This window comes from Odontesthes bonariensis, chromosome 16, assembly GCF_027942865.1.
Source record: "Odontesthes bonariensis isolate fOdoBon6 chromosome 16, fOdoBon6.hap1, whole genome shotgun sequence".
Classification (NCBI taxonomy): Eukaryota; Metazoa; Chordata; class Actinopteri; order Atheriniformes; family Atherinopsidae; genus Odontesthes; species Odontesthes bonariensis.
Genome location: NC_134521.1, coordinates 18,269,171 through 18,289,870, shown reverse-complemented (window position 1 = coordinate 18,289,870; position 20,700 = coordinate 18,269,171). Strand labels below are relative to the sequence as shown.

Sequence of the window (20,700 nt, the reverse complement as noted above, 5' to 3'; positions counted from 1 at the left end):
GTGGCAGGACTCAATATTTCCTCAGACTTGTCAATCTAACCCCAAATTAAAGTGACTGACAAAGTCATCGCATTCCCAAAAGAGTACCACATGCTCTAAAAAGAAAAAAAAAAAAAAAAGAAATTACCATATAGATGATTTGTCCCTTTCTTCTGATTCATCTAACAGGCAACATATAACTGCTGCCCAAACCAGTCTTTTTGATTTGATTTGCATAAAAAAATTGAAATTGGTAAAATTAAGATATACGGAACTGTTAAAAAAAATCTTGAGCCACTCATTATTCCTTATTGACAGTAAAATGGAAAATGAGTGCAGTGACTTATTGAAACAAGCAGAGATTGATGGAAACCCAGTATATAAGGCAAAGAAGGTTTTCCTGTACTTTTCGAATGAGCATGAAAATCAATATTTGACATGGCTACCTTTGTTCCTCGACACAATCCTTTCATACAAACTCTCTTGTCATTTATTCATGTAGTGTATGTATAGACTGGCACAGACAATGGAACAAAGATGGGAAACTATGGCAAAGATCTTGCACTGAACAAAGCAAACCAAGGAGCTCATGCACTGAGGGAAAGAAATGGCTTAATGTAGAGCAGAAACAAAAACCTGAAACTCAAGTGCAGGAAGAAAAACTAACTGGAATTAACAGCATAACAAAATACACATCCAAACACAACAAGCCCCACAGACCATGACATAGATGCATCTCTTAGGTCTTTGCTGGATTTTTTTTCCATTTCTGAAGGACAAGTCTTTCAGATGCTTTTCAATAGTCTTTTAGACCCGACACACATTTTTGTCCTCCACTTTTTAAGGACACACTGCACACCCTGCCAAGTTTTCAGCGCGGAATCACCTCGTTGGTGCAAAGATACTATTTTATGTCTTTAAAAATGTGTTCTCTTTCGCATTTTTCATAAATGCAACTAAAGAATTTGGAACAAATGAACAAAAGATTCTATTTGTTAAGTTGTCTGTTATAGGTAGACACAACACTGGTCCATCCCTTGAGTTAGGTGCCTTTTTTTATGCTCGAATGATTCACTGGTTGGTGTTAAGAGGTCTAAAAAACAAACTAACATTTGTCTGAAAATGGTAAGGTACTTCTAATTTTTGTACAGAACTGTATAGTTTGTTAAGGTTATTAGATCTTTGTTCATCAATAAACTTGCACTTAAGGTTATACAGAGCTGTCACTGTTACATGGGGGTCATTGGGTGACACATCTGAATACAACAGTTAAACAGTAGCCAAGCAGCCTTGTGTCTTAACATTAAATCCCAGTGTTTTATCCTCAAATAATCGTTTATGCTGTAAATTGTCTTTTTTTTTTTTTTACATGATCAGATGACTTAAACTGAGCAGCCAAACAGATACTAGGTTAATCCACTTTTTGCTAGTTATTGGTTCAGTTTTAGTTGATCTTTAAAAGATGCCATACAGTTTGACTACTATATATGAATTAACACCATGAAAATGTTTATTAATGATTTTGATTTTATTGTTTCCATAGTCTACATAGATATCAACATTCTTATTTTCTCTTTTATATAATGATTATATAGATTTGTGACTGAGCTTAAGTTCCTTAATGAATGCCACACTACAAAGTGAACCTTCCCATATTATAAAATCAAGGCATGTTTTTTTTTCTTTTGGTAGCAAAAATCCAAAAAGGTGTGGCATATCTCCTCTGGACACGATAAACACAATTTATGTGTGGACAGAAGACATCTCAGGGATTTCAGAAAGGTCTAGTGTGTTGGTCTAACGTGTTAGTAATTGGAATGAGCTGTAGAAGTCAAAATTGCCAAACCTGTCCCAGATTACCCGAATTCAAAACCACTAAAAAACAAGAAAAAGTCATTTTTGAAGATCTCCTTGCTGTTCTGTATAACAGCCCTCAACAGAATTGAGATTCTGAGGCACTACTGCTAATCTAAAAGACTGCAGATGCTTATGCTTTTGGCTCTTTGCACCCATGAACACAACAGCCATGTATTCAGGGCTGTGAAAGAGCGCTGTTCGTGGTGCTGAAGTCACGGGTCAACCACTCTTGAATGACGCATCATGCATGAATCAAGACAATTCACGTCGTGCTTCGATTAAAGTAAAGGCGACCATGAATAAGGGGAATAAAAGCGGTCAGGGTGGCAAATTACCCGACAGTTGGATTTCCAAATTATACCCATCTATTTTTAGGACCTTGAGTCCGGATAGAACTTTAGATTTACATGCATTTATATGCTTGTCCTGCACAGAGTGCACGATGGATGTGGAGCTGCGGCACGCGCTGTTTCAGTACAAGCTGCGCACTGCTGGACACGACTCTCCCCTTTGCACAGTGGACAAGCAGTGACGCGTTTAGATCACCAATGCAAATGAGCCCGGCTACCCCTCCTCCTCCACCACCCCATTACCTCCTCTTCCTCTCCGACACACACACGCACGTACGCACACACGCGCATACTGACTGTGCTTTATATCACCGTGGCAGCCTTTTCGGAGCGACGGAGAGCAACGCTGGCTCTTTTAGAGTGAGAGAGTTGGACTGCGTGAGAAAGACGGAGCTTATATAACACCAGCTCTGGGAAATTCTGGAGAGCCGAGTAGACTGCTACTGGTCAACAAAGCGGGAAAAACAGCGATCATAACAGCCGTAAACTGATGAGTGATCGGAAGGATGAGCACCGCTCCACCACCGAAAGTAAGCCGCACGTTCAGAGCCCCTCTACTGTAAATGGTGGAGGCACGGTGAGAGGATTCTTTCTTTTTTTTTTTTTTTTTTAAGATGGAAGACCTCGGCTCCTTAAATAGGTGATGCGTGTTTACCCTCATTTGTCTTTCATCGTGCCATCCATCCCACTAAACCAAATCAGACGCGCGTGTGTGTGTTTAGGGATGGAAACAGCGTTTGTGAGTTAGGCCTGTTTTAATAGTAAAAACGTTGAAGTTGAACATAACTTGGCTATCCGGACTTGATCGGAGACTGTTCATTGTGCAAACTGTTGCTTCTGTCCTCGGGAGCACCACCGCACCCCTGTTACTGTTTGTGGGGTGTTGCAGTGTGTCCCGAAAGCCCCGTCAGGAAAAGTAGAGCTTGAAGGGCATAACGGAGAGTGAGGGCCACTAAGACAACGAGGCATGAATGGATATAGTAGGATATTCAATTCACTGCTTCTCTTTTCAAAGTGTCAAGCTTCATAAAACACTTAGGATGCAGAGCACCACATGGGTGCTCTGCATCCTAATCGTAGAGCCTCAGCATCTCATCTTTGCATATTTTTATCACTCATCCACGGATGAAGCCAGAGTTGGTCTGCATGCTGCTATCATAATCCCCATTTCATGAGCGCCCATAATGCCCTCTTAGACAGGTTTTATCACTTCATGTTATTTCTCTGTGATAGCCAAGACCCAGATTATGAGGCGCAGAGATAGTTCTGGTTTATTTCTGGTCAAAATACATAATCTGGTAGTGTAAAACCTGAGTGTCATCCCTTATTTAAAAAGAAATATATTAGGTTTGGTTAGATTTTTAAAAAATAAAAAATAAAAAATTGCACAGAAAGGTCACAGGAATAGCAGGATGCAACTTCAAGGTTGTTCTTTATTTGAGTACAAATGGTAGGAAGGAAAACAATGAAGCTGCAGACCCCAAAGGATGTGTAGAAAAATGCTGCAAGAGAGAAACACAAGCCCATACCCCAAAATGAGCAGTGCATTTGTTCCACCAGCCTTATACATGGGGTCCTTTTAAATATACTGACATATGTTGACTTATGGTTGTGCTTTACATGCATCTGCTTGGGTTTTCCATTTTGTCCCCCAGCTTTCCCTCGAATATCTTCCTGGAGTCACTGTCCACAGCCTGGGATATTAACGCCCCCCTCTTTGTGACACATCCATTGTTCCACTACTGCTGCTGGACTGTGTGGCAATAATGGATGGATATGTACACCACAGCCGGATGCTGCGAGTTTCTACAAAATTCGTACAGCTCCCAATTCATCAAATGGACTTTCACTGACGTGAGAGACAGAGAACTGTGCAGGTATGGGGGCACCCTTCTGCAAGCTGCACTGCCTCTTGAAGAGGGCTCAGATGCTGCTGCTCTGCCTGGGAATCGCCTATCTAATGGCAGGCAGCATCCTGCTCCTGCAGCGCTCCAGCATCAGAGTGGCTCAGCCAAACCCTGCCAGCCTGCCGCCCTTGCTGTCTCTTGCAGCACCTCCAACTGCCCTCAGGACAACGGGCCTGGGCATAAGGGCACGTTCCAGATGGGCCACTATTCAGTCTGTATCCGGAGTGGGAGCCAAGGCAGGGCGATACTGGGAAGCTTCTCGAAGCCTAGGGGTCCAACACTTACATCGCCGCTGGTTTCACGATCTGTTGCCAGACAGTCCAGAACAAAGAGTGTCTTTGCATCGGAACAGCAAACACAAAGGTAAATAACTGCAGATATTTCGGCTGAGTCTGTAAATACATTTGGTCTCTATATGAAACAAGGCCGTGTGTTTAGCTTGGGGTCGCAAATCAAAAGCAGTGGAGTTTTAACTTCACAAGTGTCACTCCTGACTCTTTGGACTCACCAGCATTGTGTGAACGCAAAATGTGATGGATTTTACACCACAGGAAAGAAGCAAGCCTAATGCATTCTGTTGAAAATGCAGAAATGTAATTTGATCAATTCAATCGGTTCCTATTGTCCTGCTTTTGCTAAAGTCAGATACTTTTACCGTAGTGTGTCCTCCAAAGCGGGCCTTGGGTTGTGTGTAGTTTTACCAATTATTAATTGCCTTTGTAAGTGTGAAGCCAAGGCTGTACATCTCTTTTGCCATTAAACTAAAGGAGATTAAAAAAAGAAACGTGTGACAACTCGTACACTCCTGCTGTCTGAAACAGAAAAGTGGAGGGTAGAGGAAAAAGAAATATGGTGCGCTAGGTGAGATGTGATTTTCTTGGTCAATAATATATGAAGCAGCAAATATACAAGTTTATCCTCTATTCTGTGCTTTACTTTTTTAAGCTCATAGCGATACGGGAGCCAAGCAAAAGCACTCCCTGCTCAGGACTCGTAATGCTCACAGAGATTCGTTCTACATTTATGAACAGATAATCATGACCTTGGAACACTTCGAAGAGCTTCATTATACATTTATATGACATTTAATGTCAGTGCTGCAGAATCTTGTAGACGGGGGAGAGAGCTCACCAATCCGCTCCAAACCAGATGAGGAAAAGGCAGGCAGAGCCAAAGTAACTTTCACAAAATAAACGAGTGACCACGAGGATAAAAATGACACAGTATCTTGCTTTTGCTCTTTGTCAAGTAGCTTTCATGATTATTGAAGTACTTAGACATATCCCTTGAGATTTACTCGATTGTTAAACAGTGCCTGTCAGTGCTTTTGCCATTTTGTTGAAATGATAAATAGATCAGAATTTTCTCCAGTGAAACATTTGTTCTTCCAGCTCATTCTTAAAAAGCATCCTACAAGAGCTTTTAATCCTTTTTTTTATTATTATTTTTTTTTTATTTTTTTTTATATAAACAGACACTACATGACCATTCAGTCACTAAGGGGGGTAATACTGATGAAAAACGTTGGCGGCAGGAATGAGATCAGTTTCAGTAAGAGCCTTCTGGCAAAGGCTCTCTTTTAAAAGTATTACTCCGGACACAGAATGCAATTACTCAGGTCTGTCGTGCCACTTGCCCTGGAAGTAACTGGTTGAAAAGTTAAGGGCCTCCTTAAAGCTGCAGTCTGCAACTCTTTTTCAAGCATAATGCCTGGAACTGTCCGGGGATTCTGAAAGTAGTACATTAAATACCCCAATACAAAAAAAAATGAGTTCTCTAGGTCCCCCATATGTCCCGCTAGGTCCCTCCAAAGCCAGCAGGTTTGTTTACAAAATTGCAGACCGGACCGGTAAAAGGAAACCAATGCCTGTCAATCACCGATTGTGCACGCGCGATACAAGGTAGGCTCGTCCCCACGCTTATTTATCTAGACTATTGAACTTCATTACGGGCTAGTCTACTTACTGTGTCTTCCATGATCGCAAATGACAGGTGAGTTGATGAATGAGGAGTCACGTAAGCGCATCTGGCGTGCACGTCTACGTGCACGAGTTCTCATGTGTTTTGATGGGGCGGGACAGGAAGTTGAATAACTTTTTATTTTTCGGTTAAAAAATAAGCATTTCTTGCATTTTGCGACTACGGAGGTCACCGTTTTCAACTTCAAGCGTTCTGATAGATCATGTAAACTCTTAAAATGCCAAAAAGTAGGACTTTACGTATGACAACAACAAATCCTGCAGACTGCAGCTTTAATTGTGGTATTTTTCCTAACCAAAAAAAAACAGGTGTACTGTTCTTTTAATGGTTTCAGCTGATGCTGAAACAATCAGCAAACCAACAATCAAGTACATTTCCAAGCATCTAATTGTGTAAATTGTTTCGGTAAATAGTAAATGTAAATGGATGCTACAATCACATCTGTTGAGGAAATGCACTAATACTACAGCCAGCAGGTCTTTAGCGTGGAAACAACTGGCATGGCTCTTTCCACAGCTGCCACGGTTTCTTATCAAAAAGTATTCCAGCTCACATCTCATAAAACAAGGACGTGTCTTTTTTTGGATGTATGAAACAAACAGCTTTTAATATGCTAACTGTTGAACTAAAGAGGCATTTCATGGTGCACATCTTAAAGCCATGCTACTTGGTTCCACAAGTTTGACTCTTTGTGCTAAGATAACAGTTAATTTGCTGTAATTTCATGTTTAGCATGCAGACAAGAGCGTAATACCAATCTGCTCAATTTATTTGTGTCAAGAAAGCAAACGAGTTCCATAATGTCAAACTAAATGACAGAAATGTCTGCCGGTACCAGCTTATCCTATGTTAACATGCATGAGATGTCAACTGATTATCTCCGTGTTTTGGACAGTTTCTCCAACCAAAGGGTCGTTGGAAGAAGTCACCTCCCACAAAAAACTGAGGCAATTAGTGGACAGAGTGACAAAATAGTTCATCAAAAGAAAAAGCTCAATATATATGAAACGTACCCGTCTTGGTTGTACTCATCATTTGTGGAATTACATCTTAAATGGCTTAAGAAGCACTTTCTTCCTTAGCACGCACAATGGACTATAAGGACTATTATAAAGCACTCAGCCAAGCTTTGCTGTCATTTAACAGCTCTCATCCATCCAACACAATCTCGTTATCCAAATCTCAAAGCTGAAATCCCTGGATGAGAGCCCAAACGTTTGAGATGGTACTGATTATTTCATGAGTTGAGAAAAATCTCATCAAAAATAATTGGCCGCTGTTTGTTTTGATTATATAATGAAAAAAAAAAAAGTAACAAGAATCCTTTCACTAAAAAAATTGTAAATTATTTTTTTTATGACCAGAATACAAACTAGAAGTAAGAGAAATAATCTTGCTGACCAGAGACCCTCTTTCGATGGGATTAAGCCTGTGTAGTTCTTTTACCACACCTATCTTCTAACTCGCTCAACACTTTGGTGTCAGCTGTACAATTCTAAAGTATTCTGACAGCAATCTGCTTGGTTGGGATCAAGATTGTGGCGACAAAATCTGTCCACAGACAGATAGAGTTGAATAAAAATATTGGTTTTGTAAACTACAATAAAAAAATTAAAAAAAGTAGTGTCTTCAAGGCCACACTGTGTCATGATGAGACACATATAGACTCATGATGTGGAAGAAATGATAACACTGAGAAAAACGGATGCATAATGCGTATACAACTGTAATGACCGACTTGTTTGTTTGAGGTCTTTGAACAATTACTTGTGTTTTATTGCTTGTGACATGCTGCTATCTGTCAGACTCCCTTCTTGACAAGCATAAGGTTGAAAAATACCTAAAAGAATTCTCTTTATTTGACCTTTTGCCCCATCTTTGTTCAGAGGCTAAGCTATTACAGGGCATGCCACAGTAATGCTATTACGCAGCCTTGTGGAAGGTTCCCTCATGCATTTTTTGGGGGTCCAGATATTCATAGATTCAGGCTCCCGACCTATTCATTTCAACATTTTCGAATCAAAATGAGATATGCATTCCGTGGCTGCGCGTGGAGACTTGCATGGATGAGTCACAAATTCCTTAAAAAATAAATATATATTCCACAAGTATATCACACCAAGAGATGTGCGGATGTATCACCGGTTAGAAATAGAGAAGTAGCAAAGTAAGAACCGCAAACTGAAATCCTGTTGAGATGATCCTCCTTTGTCTTAGGTCAGTCTTCTACGCATTCAGATTCTCTTAGCTACGCTTTTGATGCCTGTTCTCACAATTGTGGGGATATTGAAAACCCAGCAGAATCACTGTGATTCTTCCTTGCGCCCACTTTAATGAACATACACAGTTGCTAGGTTTGGCAGAAGCACACGTCCTCATACTTGGCCATCCTGTCATTAGCCTCCTCCATCCAATCCTGCAGGGAGGAATCGGCTCCAGCACAGCCATCTGTCTTAGTGTCTAAAAAAGCCACACAGTGTCAGGCCTAAGTGTAGTAATTTCTATCATGTGTGAGAATTCAGGTTGCTTCCCTCCATTAACCCTCAGCTGCAACTGCCTGGGGCTTCTCCTTCACTTTGATTAAAGCAATGACCTACCCTGTTGGCGGGCTAGGGGGGCGAAGGGGAATCTCACCTTGGGTGATGCCTCTAGAGATACTTCTTTCCACCGACTTTGGCAGCCCCTGCCTCTTAGTGCTTTCAAGCAGTAACTGCTGGTATACTCCAGCATTAGTCTCCTGGGGCACAGGCGGCTGGTGGCTGCACAACAGGCTGGATGGGCTTCAGAGGACATCGCAGACTGATTGAATCATGAATTCGATATGGTGATGGTTGGCTGCCAGAGATTTCACAGTCCATTGCTTGCTTCCATTCTGTCTGCACACCTTGTTGCCACATCTCCTCAGTCCCAGTGGCATGTATTTCCTCCAACACTTTTAAAATCCCCCTTTTGAGCTGTTGGCATGAGTCCGTTCAGTGCAAGGGGTAAACTTCACATCGAAAGCCAAATCCTCTTTGTCCTTGAAACCTGTAAATAATCTATAAATACAAATCTAATCTAGGAATTGTGCATTAAACCTAAAAGCCAACACTAAGGAATTATCAGCATGCACTCCACGCACTAAAAGACATATGTCAACCCCTTCACAGTGTGCAGTTTCTGTATGGATAAAAGCATTTAGCACATAACCTAAAAATATGCTGGTCTCAGACTTGAGGAAAAGATGCAAATGAAGTCTGCAGACAAAAGAAATACATATGCTACCCTCCACACAGAAAATGGCATTCATAAAGAAGGCTTTTATGCATAATCTGAATGAAGGTTGATGTAGCAAGGAAACGCAAAACATCAAAGACTGAATTTGGGTGACATTTTATATGGCGACTTGATCTTGTCAAGACATAATAATCTTCTGTAGCATATTATGTGTTACTTCTTTCTCTCTGTAAGGGAGATTTCTATTCTAGAGAAAGTATGTAGGTTTGATAGAGTGTAGGTTTAAGAATAACTGGAATAATCAGAAATGAAATAAAGTCACATCAGCTACGAATTAGCTTGGTATTATGGCTGACAGTAAACGCTGCTCTTCTTACTGTAAGTGATGATGGAAAGACTGCTTTGGGGCTGTTGCTCTTAGGGAATGTGTCCAGAGTCAAACTAAAGACACAGCAAGGCTGATTTATGACCAAATCAAATCAATAGAGAGTGTTACAGCTAAGTGTGTGTGGGTTGTTGTTTTTTGGGTTTTTTTTGTATCATGATGGGAACTAGCGGATAGGATGTCAGCTTGTGGGGACCTTCTGTAAATGTGGGGACCATATCGCAGACTCAGTGAGTCCAAAGTGATTATTTGAAGGTTAAGACAATTTTTTTAAGGTTAGGGTTCAAATTACTTTATGGTTAGTTAGGTGTACCGTAAAGGTTAAGATTCAGCATTCATTTGCAATGGTTTAGTATAAAATAAGGGGCAAGGGGAATGCATTGTTAAAATTGATGGTCCCCACTAAGACATTGAAACAAGCATGTGTGTGTGTGTGTGTGTGTGTGTGTGTGTGTGTGTCCTGTAATTATTAAGTTTCAGGGAATTTGTTTAATTTTAAATCAAAATAAAAACGTGTGACTGCTATAATTCACATTATTAGAGCTTCAAAAGCTTATTATTTTTCAATTAGTTAATAATTACTCAATTAAATCTCAGAGTACTGTTTCCCAGAGCCTAGGGTGACAATTTCAGATGGAACAACCCTAGAGACATTGCCAAAAGAAAGAAAAAGAGTACTTTCTTACATATGATGAGCTGAAAAATGGAGAAATTTGTTTTGAAAGTAGGCATTATTGAAGCTACTGTCAGTTACATTTGGCATGGATCACTGATCAATTTAGTTTTACTCCGATGCCTCTGCCTTTTGAGGATTTTTTCTGAGTGCCATAACAAGAAACTTTTCAGCCTGACTGAGTTTTAATCTTACTTTTTTGACACATTCAGGAACCTACATGGGATGCTTTCTGCACAATGCCAGTGATCGAGCCCTGGGAGGAACCATGCTTTATGACCTGCGCAAAATGACCAGCTCTCTGTGTCAGGACACCTGCTCAGAAAGGTAATGCACGCACGGCTGTCTTGTATGAAGGGACAACAGAGGCCTTGCTGTGTGAGTAAATGCTTTGGATCTCAGTCTCCTCCATGAATGGCTTCTGTGTTTGGAGCTAGTGGAGAGCCAGGTGGCTGGGTGACAGTAAAAGATGAGGCGGGTGGAAGAGGGGAGAATGAAGAGCAGGCCAGGACAGAAGGCTTGATCAGTTGCAGAAGAAGGGAAAAGGGATGCGTGTGTATGTGGTAGAAAGCTTAATGAGCTTACTATAGCAGTTGGTGAATAAATCAGCAGTTTGAAATGTGCTTTTTCTGCAGCCATGCTTTGAAAATCACCAATAGGGTCAGTGTGAGCTGAATAAGCAGCATTGGTATGGCTTTCTAATAAACCTGCTAGGAAATGCAAAGTGGCAGGTGGAATGTTTCAAAGCAAACTCAAGGAATGACCTGCTTGAATATTCCTTTTTAAGTCATAGCGAGGCAGCAGTGGAGCCCCACTAAAACAGAGCAGCAGAGGACTGATGGATGCAGTCAGACTTAGAGTCAGTTGCTTACATCTCAAACCCACTGAGTGCACACAGAAGCCGCCCACCACCCATCCCTAAAGGAAGCTGCTGCACTCGTTACCTGAGCGGGCCAATTACTGCGATGAGCAAAAGTAAAAAGTCAAGGCAATTTATGAGGAAGCTTCAAAGGACATACATGAAAAGGTCAGTTTTGATGAGGTCTCTGTCTTTCCCAAGGAGGCAGGATGAAAGGAGAGGGGGTGGTGGGATGAGTCACAATCGCTTGGATATTTAAAGTACAGATCAGAGGTGACGGCAGTTCAGCCAGAACGGGGCTTACGTAGTCAGGTGAGTGCAGAGGGAGCAGCACTGACAAATATCAAAGTGGTAAACAGTGAATTTAAAGCTGGGAAGTTTGAGCTGAATGATAAGCTTGAAATCCTTCCTCGTGTCCTATAGGATAGGCTTAGCCTGTGGGTAACAGTTTCAGGAAATTAACTGCCCTTGGCTAAGCCAATAACTGTATTTATATCTGTGTGTGTGTGTGTGTGTGGTTAGTGGGTACCAATTCGCAGGTCTGGAGTATGGGACCGAGTGCCACTGTGGAAACCGGATCAGTAGCCTAAAGGCTCCGGAGGAGGAGTGTAATCTGGTGTGCCGTGGGGAGAGGGGGTCACCCTGCGGCGGTGTGGGACGTCTCTCCATTTATATGGTGGAGGAGCAGCTGCCAGGTCACAGAAAATGTGAGTAAATGTTCCTCAATGATGACACAGTACTCTTTGCCATTTATACTATGCACAAACTGCACTGTGGATGTCTGTACACAAGTGAAGACATCCACCAGTGCTTTTTAATTGGAAATCCAAAATAAAGAAAAGAAATCCACTATGGATTCAGTACGTATATGTAAAACCGATTCACGCAGCATATCTTATTTCTCCGAGGTTAATATTGTCCTAAAACACCCCAGCCACACAGGACATGTTCCTTATTACCTAAAACATGGACACTGTAGCTCATTCTTATTAAATTCCAGATACACAATTTCCAGGAATTTATCATTCTCACTCAGAGGTCACCGAACATATTTATTAGAAATGCGCTTTTACAATTCTTTCTTCATATCTTTAGTGTTATCGTAAATGAAGATTTTCTTTCTTTCATTTAAAGCACAGTGTGTTTAGACACGTTCACACTACAAGAATTTCAATGGCGCAGATTGTTGTGGTGCTCACACTATGTGGCATGTTTTTCTATTTATCAGGAATTTTGTGAGCATAGTGAGTTCATATTACACAAGAGATCTGCAGCAGGGGGCCACATACTACAAGATTTTTTCCCCAGACTTAACCCCCAACTCATTCAACTGATCTTTATCAAGCAGTTCCAGCTGTCATGCAAACAAGTCCGTCTCCTATGATTAACGTTACACTATAATACCAGTAGCACCTGGTGATTAAATCTGTTTTTCTCACCTGTTTGTTGAAAAGAAAAGGGAAGTTCTCTCTCAAGAAACATGCAAGAAACATCACAGAGGCATGGGTGCTCTCGCCGACCATTAAACAAATTCTGCTCAGTTTCCTGAGAAATTTGTACTCCTTCACCATGTTAGTGTGTTTGTTCTTCTTCTTTGGTTTTCAATGGCAGGTGGCAGCTACCGTATCAGGTGCATTACTGCCACCTTCTGCTCCATTATCTCCTCCTTACTTAGCCAACATGTTTTTCTTGCGGTTATAGTGACTTTCTTATTACGATGCCCCCTCACACTATTGTTCTATTCCCTTTGCCACTCAATTATCATTTTATTCAAAGCATGCATTGACTTCTTATTGACTTAATAAGACTTGTAAATCTGAGACATTTCTATGCAGTGCTTGTATTGGTGAATTATCTCGTCAGGCCCCTTCAGACATGCCTTGTTAAATGAGTCTGGAATGTACTTGTAATGCTATATTTGGAATGTTTTGCAACTGGAGTTGGAGGACCCTTAGCTCTTGAGAACCCAAACAGAGTCTGAGCCTATTGGAGTATTTCTTTGCCTCTTCTCTTTGACCCATTGCAGGACCAGGAGCACAGCCAATATTTCTATTGTGTAAATCCGTAAATGATTTAAAGTTCACTATTTTGCAACAATCTGCCTATGAGGAAGTGAAAATACTTTCCCAGTTGACCAAAGATCTGGATATTTTGACCCGTCTGTATAGATTTGCATGTACTGTGAATAGTATTCTCTAACATGTGCTGGAAAAAAGCTGTCAATAGATCTAGTTTCCCTCTCTCTGCCATATTGATATCTAACAGAAACACATCTGTATGTGGAGATGTATTCACTTCAGTCTCTGATATTCCTACTCTTGGGCTGATTGTGATAATAACCCCATTCTCGAGGGAATTCATTCTGCTTACCCAATCAAGGCTTATTTCTTGGCCTCTATCTTGTTCTCGGCAATCTTGTTATGTTTGTTTGTTATTTTCCTTTTTTTTTTTACTTTCATCTTCCTTCACCTCGTCTCTCGTGTTCTCATTGACTCTAGACCCATACTCACTCACTCCTCCCTCGCCAACTGCGCCATAATATCTGGCATGGCAGATAGACATTTGGAGATAGGGATGTGTCCACAAGCCTTACAGGCCCTCACATCTGTAAAGTGTTCACATATTCTGAGATGTGTGAGAATTTCTTTCTTTTAGGTGACAAGTCTTTCCGTCTGTCCATCACAGCTCTGACAGTCATTATATCTGCCTGTTGTGCACCTGAAAAACTCGTGTGCCGGAGAGTGCGCCACAGTACTCTTGACAGTCGTCTGTGAGCTGTCATCAGCAGTCAAAAATGCATAAACGTGAAGCTGTTGTGATCCGCTCAAAACTGTCATTAGAAAATGAAGCCACTGTAAATGCAGCCTCATATCACAAATCTAAAACAAAACTAGCAACAATCAGTAGGGGTGGGCGGATCGATTTAAAATATCGATAATATCGATATCGTATTGGGTATTGATCGATACTTGTGTGATGAGATCAATTCTTTTTTTTTGGGGGGGGGGGGTTATGCCTTTAATGGACAGACAGTTGGAGAGAGAGACAGGAAGCAGGGACAGAGAGATGGGGAAGACATGCAGCAGATTGCCACCCCAAAATGGAAATTTAAGTTTGAAGTTTTCTATAAACATTTCTGTGTTCCTTAATAAAAGTATTTTTATTTGCCTGTAAACTTTGTCCTGTGTTAATTATCATCATAAACATGATTAATTAAAGGAAAACTTACATATTTAATTAAATAATCATAAAAATTCAAGTTTTCATTCAAATTTGCATATTGATGATGCATTCACTTAATAAATTATGATACATTGATCTCCCCTACACTAGTAGTAAAAAGTATCGGTATTGGTATCGGTAATACTGGCACTGTATTTACTTAGTATTGGATCGATACCAAATTTTGCAGTATTGCACAGCCCTAACAATCAGTTGTATGCTTAGAGATCCACAGCACTAAATGTGAATAATCGAAGGTCCTTGTGCACGACAGCGCTCAGCTGTTTATTCATGCTTGTGACTGAAAAACGGCAGGGATGAATAGACATGCAGCAGAGAGCCTAAAGGCGGTAGCATGGTTGCCGCGTCTGTCACGGCGGTGGTGGACCGTGACGTCAAAATGACGTTTCAGGCCTGGCGCTTCCCTTGAAAAGACGGCGCAGCGCGTTGTCGTGCACCAGTCGATTTTTGTAACTTGGCGGCGCCGAGCACAACGAACCGGATGGACAGATGTGAGACCGGCTCAGTGAGGAGGTGCGTTTGTACAGGCAGCTGTACGAAACTGCAGTGAAACAGTACAGGGAGCACGTAAACTCCCAAAACTGCTGCACAGAGATTGGCAGAACTTTGGGGAAAGAGGGAGAGTTCTGTAAGAATGTGTGGAAGAAGCTACGGGACAGATACGTGAAGGCAAAGAAGAGGGCAGAGACTCCAATTGGTGATGCCGGGGGCTTCAAACCTTCACCTCTTTTAACTGAATTAAAAAATTAAAATGATCCGAAAACTGCAGCAGTATCATTAATTACAGTATTCTTGCTCTTGACAGCGGCATTGTTTTCTTCTCGACTTTCATGGTTGTAGAGTAGAGGTAACCTTCACGTAGCAGCGCCACCTCTGTGACGGAGAAAATTGCAACTACTGGCGCGCAACGACTTGCGCCACTATATAGGGTCCTATGGCGGGCACGAACTCGTGACGTCATCAACACCGCTCGCGCGAGCAGACGCGGCAACCATGCTAGAGCCTTAAGACATCGGACACTGAAACCTGTGGTTTTGCTCTTTTCATGTTTGCAAATAAGAAGAATTCAATCCTGCTGCATTTTTCTTATATTACCTTCTCACGCCAGCAAGGTTTTTTCTTGACAAAAATGTGAGCAAAGAAGATGCCTTGATTGTCTGACAGAGACTACACTCAGGTTTTTTTGGGATGCCGATTAAACAGATGCATCTTTGACTTAAGCTTAATTGGCCATGTTTGATTAGAGTGTGGCTGCTTCAACATGTGTGTCAGAGTTTTAAAGCCCAACACCATGATTTTAACCTGTGTGTTCCACATGTTTTCCATCTTAAGTCTTTCTTTCACTAAAAAATCCTTGAGATGTGGTTCTTCTCGCATATTCTATGTTTATGCTGATGATTAAAGCATATTGTAATCCGTTTCGAAACAACCCACTTTGCAACAGTGAAAGGCCATTGTTTGCTCTTTTAAAATATGTTTTCAGCTCTGTAAAATACACCTCCTTCATGGTGTTGGTGAGGGCGAATCTGTTATAAAAGGAGTTTATAATCATTAACAGTATTAATATTCATGATTGGAAGTTTCATTGTCTCTTGAGATTAGCAGCAGAGTTATGAATACATTATACAGTGTAGCAGAATTCAGTCAAGTACAGACAAATAATTACTGCAGACATACTTAGGATTTACATGTCTTTTACTCAGTTTCAGTCCCATTTTAGAAGTTATCACATCCTCTTGTTTTTTTGTCTCTCCCCAGTCAGAAACATTCACTACAGTGGTTGCTTCAAGCTGACGACGAACACCATCAGCACCTTCCCCATCCACACTTTTCAACTGAACCTAACCACACAATCCTGCATTGAGACCTGCACTGATAAGGTTTGAATTACTGCTTTAGAAATTAGAAGTTTGATAGTCAGCCTACAGGCCGTTCTCCCCTCAAACAGCATAGGCGAGCTCATAGAGCTGTTTCCACCCCTATGAGATCATATGTGGGAGTGTAGGGCTCCTAGGACTTTGCTGAATATTTAAGCTTTTATGTGGCTCTAATGAGAAAAAGATTCTCTGATTCCAGAAGTAAGATGTTCGCGGCTGCAGCTCCTCCAAAAACAGAGAAATAGCTGGTGGAAAGATTGCAGATCATCTGGTGTTGACTGCAATGGGATTCATTCTCATCGTGTAGTGTGTGCGGATGCATAAAAACCTTGCATCCTCCTCACGCTTCAACATTGAATGTGACCTTTTGTGACTGGAAAAGTGAGAAATAATAATGAACAAAAATGAGGCAGGTAATGGGGATGTGATGGAGACTGTCCTGCTGAACGGAGCTAACACATCACTCTTGGCTGAAATAGAAGTCTGAAGAGAGAAATCAGTTTGGAGAGTGAGAGAAATACATGGAGAATTTGTGTTTTTGGTTGGCAGGAGCTCCCACTGGCTGTGTTCAAGAGGCCCCACTGTCTATGTATGTGGACGTCATCTCTTTTCAGCATCAGCCAGCAGTCAGACAATAAGCAATGTGTCGAGAGCGCTGCACCGAATTACACCACCACCACCTCCGCACCCACTGTCCCAACAGAGGATGACTACTACCAGGTGTATCATACTCCTGTGCTTGGTGAGACTTTTGTCATTCATCTGCATGCAACGGGGTAAAAATCGAACCTCATAATGATTGGTTTAACAGATGGTGATAGCACAGTACAATAAATACTTGATTATTTTATTCCCATCTTTTTCTGCCATGTCAGTCATTTTTACAGATCACTAACCCCAGTGAAAGCTCCAGTTGTGCTTTCATTTTATAAAATGTCCAATAAGAATTGCCTTTGATGACAGTAGTCCATATTCTGAAACTGCCTCCGTGTGTTGTATTGTTTCCTTGGGAACACCATTAAGTGAATGACAGGGGATGAAATTACATTTGAAAGCAGTCTTAATTCCAAATTTCCTGACATCTCAACTGTGATCTATTTAATTGCTTTCGCAATCATCCCGCAATTTGTGTCACACAGGGCTTTTTGTGTTACTTGTTTTGAAAATGACTCACAATGCTTCACGGCAGATTCTCAACTGGTGTAAATACAGCAGACAATATTTTATTCCAGACTCCAGGTGCAAAGAGAGGATGTTTCTGCCTCAGAGATCTGCCTCCCTGGTGGCCCTTTCTAGTTTTCCTGGCGCAGGCAACACCTGGGTCCGGCACCTGATCGAGCTCGTGACAGGCTACTACACTGGCAGCTTCTATTTCGATGGCACTCTGTACAACAGAGGTAGGGAGGGCTCTCTTCTTGTAATGAGCATTTGAGTGAGTGCCTGGTGAATTATTCCAAAAGAGCTGACCATTGTGTTTTCATTTATTCATTGGTACCAGGTTTCAAAGGAGAGAAGGACTACTGGAAGAGTGGCCGCAGCATCTGTGTAAAGACCCATGAAAGTGGTCAGAAAGACATTGAAATGTTTGATTCTGCTATCCTCCTGATTCGAAACCCTTACCGCTCCTTGATGGCTGAATTCAATCGCAAGTGTGCCGGACATTTGGGACATGCCTCAGATGCACAGTGGAACAGTAAAGGTAACGCACTCCCATAGAGTCAAGTGGTTTATGGCTTTGTCAAAGAATAGTCATTGTCAGTGCTGTAAAGGGTCATCATGAAGCAGAGACATTTTTATAATGAGGCCCACACTTCTGGTTTCTTTTATGCTGTGGTCACGCCAACTACATTCTCTCACTGTTCTCTTTGAAAGATTCTCTATTAAAGAGATGAAGACTTAGCTTTTTTTTTTTTTAATCAGCTGAAACTGGGAGGCCTTTTCCTAACTTGTAATAGAAATTGACTTCGGCATCAATTCAACAACACTTCCTACACAGAGAATCTGAAGAAAGGAACACTTGGCACATCTAATACGTGAGACAAGTGTGACTCCCACACAAAACAAAACATACTTTTTGTTTAGCCTTGTTTTGGTTCTGGGCCTTCATCAGATGACAGATTGACATCACAAGCTTTTATTCCCGGATATCCTTTTAGGATAAATTTGAAGCCCTAAACTTTTATTTACAAGACCACGACAAGAACATCCAACCCCTCCAAACCTCTAACATCTCTTCCAACATCTAGCACCAAAATATCAATTTATTTTTGCAAGTTCGTATGTGTGCAGGAGTCTGTTTGTAACCTTTGGCACAGAGAAAATCACCCTTGTTTAACCGCGTGTTTTGTGAAATCAATGCTAAAAGAAGCTACCATTTAACTGTCGAGTGTTTAAAAGATCTGTTTGCATCGATCTAAGCTATATGCCTGGCAAAATGTTTGCAGGTCTTGAGATATCTTTCTTACGAACACTGAAAATTTCAATTTAAAGGAACGTAAAATGTTCTTTTTTTGTACAGTTTTCAATCAAAGAAATAATCTCAAGAAAAACTGTTCTGTAGGCAATGCATATTACAGAGACTGCAGGCTGAACTACTGCTGCAGCATCATACTGATAAAAATAGGACAGTAACACTGTAATGTATTGTTTATTATCAAGAAATGTCCCTAGTGCCCCTGAAATCAGGATTCCAAATTGAAAGACATTCAATTTGGACAATTCTTAAACTGAAGGATGTCTTTTCGATTGTTAATCGTCAAACTTTTGTATGCTGTTCATCTTTCAACATTAACAGAAGAAGATAGTTTGTAAAACACACTTAAAATCTAACAAGTATACATGATGTAACTAGCAGTAAATAACCCTCAAAGGTGCCCTCTTTTCCCTGCAGAATGGCCAGAATTTGTTTCCAACTACGCCCCTTGGTGGGCATCCCATGCTCTAAGTTGGCTGAAGTTTGGGCAGCGTCTGCTGGTAGTGCATTACGAGGACCTGCAGAGAGCTCTTTTCCCCCAGCTCCGTCTCATCACAGCCTTCCTAAACATCACAGTCACCGAGGAGAGGCTTCTATGTGCACAAAGCAACCAGGACGGGCATTTCAAGCGCTCGAGGGCGCAGCAGCCTTCCTTTGACCCATTCACTTCCGACATGAGACAGATGATTGACTCATACATTCATACTGTTGATCAGGCACTACAAAGCAGGAACTTTAGCAGACTTCCACAGGATTACCTTCCCAGATGATGATCTGCAAAAATGTCCTACAGGTAATCTTTGAAATGACTGTTTCAGCAGCGATTTGAGAGAGGGAAGTGTTGCACCAAATTCTCAGCAGGGAATAGACAGGCTGACTGAGGTAAGAGGCCCACCTCACTCTGTGACATGCCAGGCACCACGTGTGGCCGCGAGGTCATGGAAGCACATCAGAGGTCACTGGAAAAACATGACAATTCATTGTGAAATCCCTTAACAGCCATGAAAGCCTCACGGCCTCGACCACCTCTCTGAGAGCAGTAAATATGAAAAACACTCAGAGAGGATTTGACATGATTTGTCAGCTTGCAAAATTGGGATAATCCAGCAAAGTGCCCGACTGCACAAATTTAAGTGTAAATACAGGATAGATTATCTCTTGTTCTTTATAAATTTGCTTTAGTACATGTATTGTGTTTTTATCATACATCCATGTTCATAGAAATATCCTTACTAACAAAGATGATAAACACAGAAGCACTATCTACTGGTTGGCACAGGTTTATGATAATGATGGATAAAAACCTCGGATGGACTCTCCATGCAGCCAGTTTGACTGTACTTGAATGCAGAAATATGCTCACAAAAAGAAACATCTCTAAACTGTGTATGAAATTCTATCACCGATTTATTCCATTAAATGCATTGAGTTTGAATGGAGTCAAGTTGTGTACATCGGCATAACCTGAATGCATTTCACCATAATAGACACAGATGACAAAGGTGCTCTCAGCAAGGTTGTGTATACAGCTGTTTGCGGTTTATCAGAACACATTTCATTTAAATGTTAAGATGTGTTGTGCACCCACAGTCTTCAATCTTTAACTCCAAACAGAGGCACGAAGCAAACACTTGTGTTCACTGTGAACCTGCCATAATTGTTGTTCACTTGGAAAAACAGTGCCACCTGCTGGTTGAATAACAGCTACTGCAATGTATAAAAAAAAAAACGTTAAGAAGAATTCCGGCTAATCTATTTTCATTATTAGCTCTGAATTTAAGAATGCAACGACACGATCAGAAGAAAATGACTGAAATCTACCCCACTGTGAACAGGGTTCTCCATTAACATTCGAATACACAGGGAATAAATTTAAGAAAAAGACTCAGACAATATTAAGA

The 20,700-nt window shown here is 41.2% G+C and overlaps 1 protein-coding gene across 2 annotated transcripts; it reads left to right on the top strand.

Moving 5' to 3' along the window:
• Window positions 1-2,406: 2,406 nt before the first annotated feature.
• wscd1b (WSC domain containing 1b) lies at window positions 2,407-20,234 on the top strand. 2 transcript variants are annotated; one of them, XM_075486505.1, is made up of 9 exons: window positions 2,407-2,716; window positions 3,842-4,456; window positions 10,560-10,674; window positions 11,729-11,913; window positions 16,208-16,329; window positions 16,876-17,068; window positions 17,559-17,723; window positions 17,825-18,025; window positions 19,217-20,234. In XM_075486505.1, the coding sequence occupies exons 2-9, from the start codon at window positions 4,066-4,068 to the stop codon at window positions 19,567-19,569; spliced, it is 1,725 nt and encodes a 574-aa protein (XP_075342620.1). In that variant the 5' UTR covers window positions 2,407-2,716; window positions 3,842-4,065; the 3' UTR covers window positions 19,570-20,234. The 2 variants fall into 2 exon arrangements, with proteins under 2 accessions (XP_075342620.1, XP_075342619.1); XM_075486504.1 differs by having other exon boundaries at window positions 2,407-2,763.
• Window positions 20,235-20,700: the final 466 nt, after the last annotated feature.